Source organism: Chenopodium album, chromosome 14 (assembly GCF_948465745.1).
Source record: "Chenopodium album chromosome 14, dcCheAlbu1.1, whole genome shotgun sequence".
Classification (NCBI taxonomy): domain Eukaryota; kingdom Viridiplantae; phylum Streptophyta; class Magnoliopsida; order Caryophyllales; family Amaranthaceae; genus Chenopodium; species Chenopodium album.
In genome coordinates this window covers 54170956-54182471 of record NC_137847.1, presented here as the reverse complement: position 1 = coordinate 54182471, position 11516 = coordinate 54170956, and the positions used below count along the sequence as shown (strand labels likewise).

Sequence of the window (11516 nt, the reverse complement as noted above, 5' to 3'; positions counted from 1 at the left end):
GGTTTGTTCTTTTCAACTTATGTTCAGTTAATTTTTTAGCTCCAATAAGTTCAGTTCAGTTCTTAATTTCCTTCTCTCATAAAATATTCAGTTCAGCTCTAATAAGTTCAATTCAGTTCAGCTCACTTCAATTAATCAGAATAAGCCCTTACATAATACTAGAGATAGGCATGGGTCGGGCCGGCCCGTGGGCGGCACGGGCCCAACACGAAAACGACACGGGCCCAACACGAAAACGGCACGGCACGATGACCGAGGAGTGGGGCGTGCTGTGAACACGATTTCGAAAATTCGGCACGGGCACGACACGAACCCGCGAGCGGCACGGTACTTTGGCCCGTGAGCACGGCCTGCCAGCACGACATATGACACGACCAAACACGACATGCGGCACGCCAGGCACGGGCGGCACGACACAGCCCGTACAAAACGGCTACTCATTCGCTGTTTCAAATAAATTAATAATAGAAATGACATAAATAATAAAAATATGAATAATACAAAGAACAATAATAATATAATAATAAAATAACATACACATAAATTAATAAAATTATTTAAATAGTGTATTCATTTTAAACGTGGTTGAAAAAAAAATTATCGATTTTTTTAAATAAAAAAATATGGGCGGCACGGTGACCGGCCCGACACGTGGGCTGGGGTGTGCGAAATGATGGCTCAGCACGGCATGGCCTGCCAAAATGTAGACACGGCATGAGCCACCGCTAGGCACAGCGAGGCAAGGCCCGCGGTGGCCCGGCACGGCATGATCCGAAGGGAGTAACAACAAATGGCATATTTGGCCAATCTGGGCCTCTGGCCTCAGGGACATGGACCACACTACAAGGATTCAAGTTGGACCTCCAGATGTTATGGCTTTAGGGGGGATTGTGTAACACGTTGGACGGCAAATGATATTATTTTTTAATTTAATTGTAACATGTGAAAACAACCATATCCTTTTTTTACTGAAAAAACAAATTCATGGTATGTTCTTTGAAGTTCTGAACTAATAGCTACATATACATACGTCTTCCCCCACACAAAACAGTGATTCTTGTGGTTATTTGACTAATGTAGACTTGTAGAGTTGTAGTGGCTTCCTCAACTTTCGGTTGGGAAATATGCAAGAACCAAAACAGAATTTTATTACTAAATGGCAGGTCCTGTTCTCTTCAACTTAATTTCAGTTTAATTTAATTTAGCTTCAATCAGTTTACTTCCTAATTTCCTTATCTCATAAACAATTCAGTTCAATTCAGTTTCAATCAGTTCAATTCAGTAAATCAGAACAGGTCCTAAAAATCACTTATAACTGTCCACAAATTTTGAAAAATCTCTTTTATTTCACCTACTCTTTATGTAAAAGATAGCCCTTGCTAATTTTTAGATATTAAATGTCTACTTATCAACATATACTTCCTCCGTTTCTTTTTACTTGCAACACAGCCTTCTGACACGTGTTTTGAGGTCGGGTTTATGTAATGTAAACGGATAAATTATTCATTATAATTTTTACAAATGATACTTAACCCTATTCTAATCTTCGTGTAAAAATTATATTGATAAAATCGCTCGTTTACCCTCACTAATCATCTCCTAAAACTGCGTGCCTAAAAGGTGTGTTGCAAGTAAAAGAAAACGGAGGAAGTATATATATATATATATATATATATACATATTTTTTTCCTATTTAATATTTAAAAAATCATGTTAATATAGAGCCTGTTTTCTTCAAATTATTTTCAATTTAGTTCGGTTCAGCTCTAATAAGTTCAGTTCAGTTCAGCTCTTAATTTCCTTCTCTCATAAAATATTCAGTTCAATTCAGTTCAGTTCAATTCAGTTTCAATAAGTTCAATTCAATTCAGTCAATCAAAACAGGCCCGTAATTTATTATTTAAGTAATATGGATGTGAGAGAAACTAGAGAACTTACAAACCATTTAAAGTTTATGTAAGCTAGGTATACATATGTCTAAAATGATGTGTGAGATGTGTTAATCGTTAATAACGCCACCTACAATACCCAACTCCAGCTAACTTCACAATTGCAAATTACAAGCAAATTAATTTGTAAGATGGTACAATAAAAATGTCATTTTCAGTCCAATGTCTTATGTCACCAAAGGTCCTTGTGACTTTCATAAAGTTGACTAGTCTAAATGTCTAAAAAACTTTGTTTTTAATTTCCAACAATAATTTCACCAATAAAGTTTACTTGATAAGTTATAACTTTTACGTTTTAATTAGGTTTTTGTTGATAATGATATTGGATCAATCATCAGTGACACTTATGCATTGATTGTGAAGGTTCCAGGCAACTCAAATCACTTCTTTAATACGATTTGCTTCATATGTTGAGATTTTTTAAAAAAATTTTGTCATTAAAAATGAAATTTCATATTAGGCCTCCTAGTCACTTTTGGACCGACAAACCCGATCCAATCAAAAGTCCCAACCCAAGATAATATTTGGCCAAATCCTAGGCCGGCCCATAATTACCTCTAGACCTCCATCTTAAAAACCTACATATAACCCATTTTCATAGGATTGCAATATCATGAAACCCAACTCCAAATTAATATGGATTGGATCAACACCTATAATCCACATCTTACAGGAGATATATATACTTTTGTTACAGATAGTATGCCAATAAACTCCTCTATTTTTATTTTTTATTTTTTATTTTTTTTTGAGAAAGCAACTCCTCTATTTTTTATTGGGGTGCAATCAAACATCTCTCAGACATAAATAACCAAAATTCGACTCGTTTCCCATTTTGATTTTGTTCTTCATTTCCCAATATCTGATATACAAAAACTCGGATCCCAAGGCAAGTCCATCCTTAATCTTTGTGACATATATTTCATCTCACATTTTAGAATTTTGCGTATATCAATATTTGTTTTTGATTATCAAGTTTATAATTTTATGAAACATATTTTTTTGATGTTCATGTGTTTAAGGAGTCTTGAAATGTTTTGGTTTAGATATACATTTAATCTCATGGGATTGTTATAAATTGTTTTTGTATTCCACAAATAAATGTTGTATTGGATTGTTGAATTGTCGATTCTTGTGGAATGGTTTTCTTGGTGATTGTTGATTTTTGGTTTAAGTGCCTTCTTGATCGAGTATTGGTGCACATATGAGCACGAGGCATGGATGCGTGACACAAGTCACGTAGTCGTAATTTATGTACATTCGGTTAAGATAAAATGACATGATTTTGTAAGTAGGCTAATGTGTTTGTTTTACTCCAAAAGATTAAATATTTTTGTGATTTTAATTTATGAACTCAGTTTAAGGAACATTTAGTGAAAGAGTATAAATTTACACCACAATGTCAAATCATTATCAAGTTTGTACCTATATTTTTTCTTTATGAACGCATATCACTATTTGGCAATAATATATCATCTATGTTTTCCAATAAATTACTCATGTCTTGTGACATTATGTTCCTCCTAAAAGGAAGTCCCTGCATACTTTTGGCTCATCAAATTCAAATGAGTCATTTGTTGATTTGATGTACGACAAATTTAGTGAAAACATGCTGTTGTTAAGACGGTCATTCTTTGAAACATTTTTATGTACGACATTGGTTTGAGTTTCACTTTCTGGGGGTGTTGACAGAGTTAAAGGGGAATGGCTTCAAAGCAGAAATCAGAAAGATTGGATGCACACTCGATGCAGAGGGAAAAAGAAAGGGAAAGGCGGCGTCTTAGAGACAGGATAAGAAGGCAGAACATGACCCAAGAGCAAAGGGATAGGCATCTTGCTAGACGTCGAAGAAATTATCAGCTGAGGAGATTGAGGGCTCAGAATGCCAAAATGTTAAGCTCTCAGCAAACAGATACTAACATAAGGAGTAATGCATCTGAGCTTGAATTGATTGACCACCATTCTTCTGCCAGTTTACCTTTACTCAATGAGCTGCCAACCACCTCTGAAACTCAAGGTTTATAAGTCTGTAAATTTGATCACATCTCATGTACTACTTAAAGGAGTGTCATTATATGTGAACTAAACAATGTGTTCTTAAGAAATATCTTTTGCTATGTTTAGGAGGAGCTCAGAGTGTAAGGAAGAACCCGAGAAGGTTACGTGTAAGTGATGTAAGGCATCTAGCTAGAAGATTACATAGTAATGTTCAACAGCAAAATGGGGGACTTCTTACAAGCTGTGAGTTACTGTTCTTTTAATTCATATTTTATCAGAACACCTAATTTACTACTGTATATATTATGTATGTGTTCATTTGACTGTTTCAGGTGTAGCAACCACTAAGAGATTGAGATTAACTCATGTCAAACGCCTGGCTCGAGCAGTAAAGATTACTGTGGAGTAGAATTCTTTCATATTTCTAAAATTAAGCTAGGCACAGGGGATGTAATTCACATGGATAATGCAAGTCTCGCTTGAGCAGCTTTAATGTCATACTGAGGTATAACTAATCATTTAACTCAGGAACAGACTTTTATTGCTAAGGATAGGAGCTGCAGCCTAGTTATGCAGGAGTGTTGCAAATGTAGCGCGAGTTCATTCACAGTGTATCACACAATTTTGGCAATGTAAAGCACATCTGTTTTGTAATTTTATACTCAATGTTACTCAAACTCTTGATTTCACTTAAGTTACAAGTGTTGCACCAACAATAGTCCATAGTTCATCATGGGTGCGTATGGACATTGGACACTTACACTCCATTCGGAGCGTTTTGGACTAAATATAAGAAATCTTTAGCTGTACTGTGTTTGACTCTTGGACACGTACCCAAATTAATGTTAGTTTGTACTCAACGACAAAAAACTTCCCCAGCTAATAAGAACCTAATCTTTAACACCCGATGTATATAACAATGTCTAAATTATATGTTGTGACATCATTACTCGTTAGGAGATAATTTTTGTAATTTCTTTCATTAATCTAAAATAAATAAATAAAATTTAAAAAAAGAAAATTGACTACAGTTAGATTGAAATAATTTTTTTTTTCTTTTATATATATAAAAAAAAATCCTTTTTTTTTTTAATTACAACAATTTGATTGCAAGAAAATTTTAGGAGTTTGAGGTAGGCTTAAACACTTTGAGTTTCGGGTATTAAAGTGTATTGATTTTGTGGTTCAAACCTTTTTATTTATTTATTTATTTATTTATGCTGTAACAACTTTTTGGGATAAAAACTTATCTTAAATTCATAATATCATATCTAACAGCATGATGAATAACTAACCTAAATCAATCAAAACTACCTTTTATTATATGTAATTAGATGTAATTTTGGAAACAGATTCTACTCCAAATATGTTCAAAAACCCTACTTTTATTTAATATAAAAAGAGTAGACTTATAGTAGAATAAGGAAAACCAAAATACCTTCCCTCTAAAAATTATATAATTACCAGCGTTTTTGCAAGATTTAACACTAATTTCTTCCTTTTCTTTTTTAAGAATTGTTGAAAGTTAAAGAAGATCAATGTCTCAAAGGTCTACAATGATTCAAGAAATTATTAATGGAAATCTTGATCATATTGCTAACTTGAATTCATTAATGCAAAATTTAAGTATCTCTTCCAACAATTATCAAGGTATTGATTTTTTTGTTAAGTTTTTCTTGTAATTTAATTACGTGTTCTTATATTAAATGTTGTTATGATTAATCTATAGTCCTCTATTCTCGAATAATCGCAACACTTGATATTGCACAAAATTATTTTATTCAAAATTACATACTTGTATTGAAACTAATATAACAAGAATTCGACTGACTTAACTATTTTTAAGGTAGAATTTTTTTTAAATTTACCCTAATCTCTTGTTTTTTAGTCTGCATTGTATCAATATTCGTTACATATACCCCGAAATTTCTGAAATTTGTAGTCTGCATTGCATCACACATAACTTTGAATAAAACAGATCGAATTATAAAAAAAAAAAAAAAAAATTAACATTCTGCTTCTTGGATTTGATTATATTAGGGTTTTATTAAATGCAAGATTCTCTTGTTTAATTTACAAGAATTCAGTATACAAATTGATTACAGTAATATGAGAAATCAATAAGCAAAAATTTAACTGTATTTTTCCTGGAAATTCTTTGAAACAGGGCAATCTCTGCCTAATCAGTACCAAATAAATTATGATCAACCTGTAATTGGTAACAACATCATGGGTTTAGACTACAATCCTCAGTATGCAGGTGCTAGCAGTAGCAGTAGCAGTAACAGCAGTGAATTGAATTATCGGAATTCGATTATGCAATATCCTGGTCTATATTCTAGTGCAGCAGACAGACTTTGGAACAATTTTATTGAACCGAGATGTTATAATAGACCAACGATCTTACTCAGAGATTTCTTAACTGATCCTTACGTCTTAATGATGGATAAAGGCCGTTCTTCTGAATTTCTGCATCTTTTACAAGGCTGTCCTAAAACTGTGATCGCTGGTATACTTAATAAGATTGCAGAATATCCTGAAGAGTACCTTGTCCGTGCTTCCTGTCACCCTGTCGCGTAAGTTGTTAAGCTCGATCTTTCATCAGTAATTGCGTATATAGTTGTGCATTCTTACAGAATTAAATAATTTGTGGTCATGCTTTTGTTTATATTCAACAGATCTTCGGTGATTAAGAAGTTGATCCATGTCGCGAGGAAACTACCTTGTGTTATTCTGTTTCCTAACACCATTGCTCCTAGTGTTGTGAGCTTATTGAGTGACCAATTTGGAAGACATGTTGTTGAAGAATGCTTTATTTTATTGGATAAATTTAAGAACGAGGTAAGTTAGATAAATAACACTTTTACCACATAACTAACAATATATATTGTACAATCATTAATGTAACGTTTTGCCAGATTCTATATGAAGAAGTGGTAAAACATTGGTTGGATATAGCTACTACCAAGTATGGATGCATTTCGTTACAAGTTTGCATCAATCATATGGATCCCTTTCCCACGCCATCCTATGTCCCTTCTCTCAAGGAATGTCTTCTTATGATCATCTCCAACAACGCAGCATTCTTGGCACTAGATGAGCACGGGTAATTGCCAATAATAATGCTTTTTTCATACAATGATTTTTAAGTTTAAAAATGATTTAAACATTTTTATGATTTACAGGAACTACGTTTTACAACATGTAATAAAGATGAACCATCCATTATGTAATGAAACAATTGCTACGGAACTAAGACCTATCTATGAGATATTGTCTAAGAGCAAGAGTGGTAGCCATTTGGTGGAGAAATGTTGCGGTAGTCCTTTTCGAAGTTATGTTGCAGAGGAGCTTCTAAAGAGTAAGAATCTTCTGAGTATTGTACAAAATAAGTTCGGAAATTATGTTATTCAGAGACTACTCAAAGAGACAAAGGTAAAAAAAAAATGCATTATTAGTAGTAATACTCCTAGTATATTTTTGTTATAGTCAAGTAATACATAAGATTAGATTTGTTGTTAATAGTTTCATCTTTTTTATTGTAGAAGCATGACACTTTCTTGTACCAAAAACTTTACAAGAAATTGTTGCAAGACTTGGATACTTTCGAGAATACCCCATACGGAAAGAATGTTGCCAATTTGATTAAAGATCAATTGATGGAAGACAATTACAAAGCCAATGGAGACAGGATACAAAAGTGGCAACAAAAAGATAAACAAGGAGGCATATGAAATAGTTTTCACGGCAAAATAGGGAGCATTGTTGTGAAAAAATTGCCGTATGCTGTTTATATATTTGTAGGATTGTTTGTGCTTTGTAGTGACTAATAACAACTTTGTATTTCATACGAAGTATTAGTTTTCATGTGTTTGTCAAAATCTTATAAAGTGTAATAGGTTCTTATATGTTTCAGTGAAATTCTAGGTTGCAAAACTTTTTACATGAACATGATTTGTTTTCATTGTTTTTTCTTTCTTGTACCTTAAACTAATTTTGATATCACATAAACTTATGTGAAATGATGGAACATGTTCCATGAAACCTGTTATGGATTGAGTCAACGGGGTCAACACCGCAAGTCAACCACCAATATTGGTGTATACGAGGCGCATAAAGAGAGGGCAACAAGGGTCCAAGGAGTTGGGGCAGCCAAGGTCAGAGGACACAGGAAACAAGGAGCAACAAGACAAAGGCCATTAAAAGGAAATTAAGGAAAGAAAGCAGCTTCCTTTAATCATGGTCATTGTGGGTTTCTATTTTAGTTAATTAATGTCAATTGTATTATCTAAGTCTTGAGTATAAGTATTATAGTTTAGCAGCAGTAGAAATCAGCCAGAAATTGAGTGAAGTTCTTTGTGAGATTTGTGGCCTAAAGTCACTGAGAGACTCATAGCCTAAAGTTATGGCTATCCACTTTATTTGTAATTCAGTTTGTTTATCAATCAAAATACTCAAGCTTTTCACTTAATTGTGATAATTTAATATTAATTACATTGCAAGAATCCGGTACATAACAACTTGGTATCAGAGCGCATTCAATCATGGAAGGGAATACAGAGCAGCAGCTGAGTGCTGTCGAAGGTATACTTACCGGTTTGAAGACTCAGTTGACCACCATTGAAGAGAAGTTGCAGCCGCAAGGAGATGAAGGCTCACTCACGCGAGTGGTAGCAGCGGCGGTGAAGGCAGCCATGGAGGAGGAACGGAAAAAAATAGAAGATGAACGAAAAAAGATGGAGGAAGCCATGGAAGCCGCCACCGTGCGTCTGGAAGGGCGTATAGACCGGTTTCGGGTCGACGTTGACACCCAAGGAGCAATCGACCGCGCAAAAATCGTGAAGTTGCAGGAGGAATTGAATGCCATAAAGCCCAACTAGCCCCCACAACGTCCCCACCACCAGGTGTTCAACCTCGACGGAGAAAATAGTTTTCGACCAGAGCCTGAACGACCCTTAACTCCGGTAGGGGGAAACGACAAGCAAGAGTGGCATCCACCAGATCCGGGCGAATGGGCGCAGAGGAGGTTGGAGGGCCGACAGCGACGGCGGCGGAGGAGGCGGCAACCACTACTGGAAACATCGAAAATTGGAAATGCCCCTTTTTGATGGGTTTAACCCTGATAATTTGACCGCCAGGGCTGAAATGTACTTCGAATTTTACAAATTAACAGAGAGAGAGAAGATGGAAGCGACGGTGGTTGCGATGGACGGAAGTGCCTTGAAGTGGTTCCAATGGGAACAAAAACGACGACCTTTTTATGGTTGGCCGGATTTCAAACATAGGGCCTTGAGTGAATTTCGACCATCTTATGTGGGCACTCTCCACGAACAATGGCTCGCGGTTTCGCAGGAGGGGACGGTGGCGGAGTATCGCCGCCGATTTATTGAGTTGGCAGCCCCACTTGAGGACTTTCCTAAGAGCTCATGTTAGGCCAATTTATCAACGGCTTAAAGAGCGAAGTGAAAACGGAGTTGAGGTTGCTGAATCCTCTGAGTTTAGAGAAGGTCATGGAGATGGCTGGGCGTATAGAGGAGAAAAATAGAGTGCAACAGGGAAGGAAACCCATGAGTGGGTGGAAGAGTGGACTCAGCGTTGGGCCATCAAGCTCCAATGCAAATCCAGCCCAATACAACCCTTCTTTGAACAAGGGAAGTCTGATCCAGACCTATGGGGTACCGAGTGGAAGTGGGCCAAATAAGGTCTGGCCCAAGGCCCCCGAATCACAGGGGTCGGTCAATATGGGTCGGTCCAACCAGAATTCGGGCCAGAGCAATACCGGAGGAACAAGGCGGTTGACGGAGTTCGAGTTAGCCGAGAGAAGAGCCAAGGGATTATGCTTTAGGTGTGATGAAAGATGGGGTGTGGGACACCGATGCAAAAGGAAAGAGCTTAGCGTCTTAATGGTGGCAGAAGGAGAGGCCGAGGTGGAGATCGAAGGGTCGGAGTTGGAAAAAGACAACACATCGAAAGAACCCGAGGAAATGTCCTTATGTTCGGTGATTGGGATACACAACCCAAAAACGATGAAGTTGAGGGGAGTAGTCAAAGGGCAAGAGGTGGTGGTCATGATCGACCCGGGGGCAACCCACAACTTCCTAGCCCTCTCAGTGGTTGAGGAAGCGGCCATTCCCGTCACACAAGGAGGGGATTTTGCCGTATCATTAGGGAACGGAGACCCCATTCGGGGAAGTGGAGTGTGTAGAGGGGTTAGAGTGGAGTTACGGAGTGGACTCACTATAACCGAAGATTTTTTCCCACTCACCCTAGGTAGTACCAAGGTCATTTTGGGAGTGCAATGGCTCGAAAATCTAGGTGTCGTAGTCACTAATTGGCGGACTCATGTAATGAAGTTCACCGTTGGAGGCGTTCCGGTAACCCTCACTGGATATCCAACCCTCGAAAAATCTCAAATATCACTTAAGGCCAAGGCGAGGGTGTTGAAAAAGGAGAAGCATGGAATCTGGGTCGAATGCAACAAATTGGAGGCAAAGGAATTGGGCCCAAATCCTACCAGCCCACCTTCTTTTTTGGTAGAGATTCTGAACCAATTTCAGAAAGTTTTCCAAATGCCCAATGGGCGACCCCCAAATAGAGGCCATGAGCACTCTATTGTACTCAAAGATGGGGCCAACCCAATCAGTGTTAGGCCCTATAGATATCCCCAAATTCAGAAAGATGAAATTGAAAGGCTTATGCGTGAGATGCTCGAGTCCGGCATCATCAAGCCATCATCAAGCCCGTTTTCGAGTCCGGTTTTGCTCGTGAAAAAGAAAGATGGCTCGTGGAGGTTTTGTGTAGATTACCGGGCTCTTAACAAGGAAACCGTTCCTGATAAATATCCGATTCTGGTTATTGATGAGCTATTAGATGAGCTTCATGGGGCAACAATTTTTTCCAAGCTCGATTTAAAATAGGGCTACCATCAAATACGGGTCAAGCCGGAAGACACCCACAAAACGACTTTCCGCACTCACGAGGGACACTACGAGTTCTTGGTGATGCCGTTCGGCCTCACAAATGCTCCGGCAACTTTCCAATCCCTCATGAATGATGTTTTTCGACCTTACTTGAGAAAATTCGTGCTCGTTTTCTTTGACGACATTTTGGTATATAGCAAGTCTGTGGAAGAGCACAAGAGACATTTGGAGTTGGTTTTGCAAAAGTTGGTGGAAAATCAATTATATGCCAACTTTAAAAAATGTGAATTTGGGAAAAGGGAAATTGCTTATTTGGGTCACGTCATTTCCGAGCAAGGGGTCGCCATGGATGATGAGAAGATTCGGTCCATCCTCGAATGGGAAATTTCACGGAACCTTAGAGAATTGCGGGGTTTCTTGGGATTAACCGGTTATTACCGGAAGTTCATATCTCATTATGCTCATATTGCCAATCCACTTACCACTCAATTAAAAAAGGATAATTTCGGGTGGACGGAAGAGGCTATGGCGGCATTTCATAAATTAAAGACAACCATGACCACCGCTCTGGTGTTGGCTGTCCCAAATTTCAAGGAGGCGTTTGTGGTCGAAACCGACGCTTCCGGGTTCGGACTCGATGCGGTATTAA

The 11516-nt window shown here is 37.5% G+C and overlaps 1 protein-coding gene across 1 annotated transcript; it reads left to right on the top strand.

Moving 5' to 3' along the window:
• Positions 1–9373: 9373 nt before the first annotated feature.
• LOC145578403 (uncharacterized) lies at positions 9374–10864 on the top strand. Its single transcript, XM_081635719.1, has one exon. It carries the CDS (start codon positions 9374–9376, stop codon positions 10862–10864), a length of 1491 nt encoding a protein of 496 aa, XP_081491845.1.
• Positions 10865–11516: the final 652 nt, after the last annotated feature.

Excerpts from the sequence above, each read along its gene's own strand:
- LOC145578403 (XM_081635719.1), top strand. The coding sequence starts at position 9,374 with ATGTTAGGCCAATTTATCAACGGCTTAAAGAGCGAAGTGAAAACGGAG.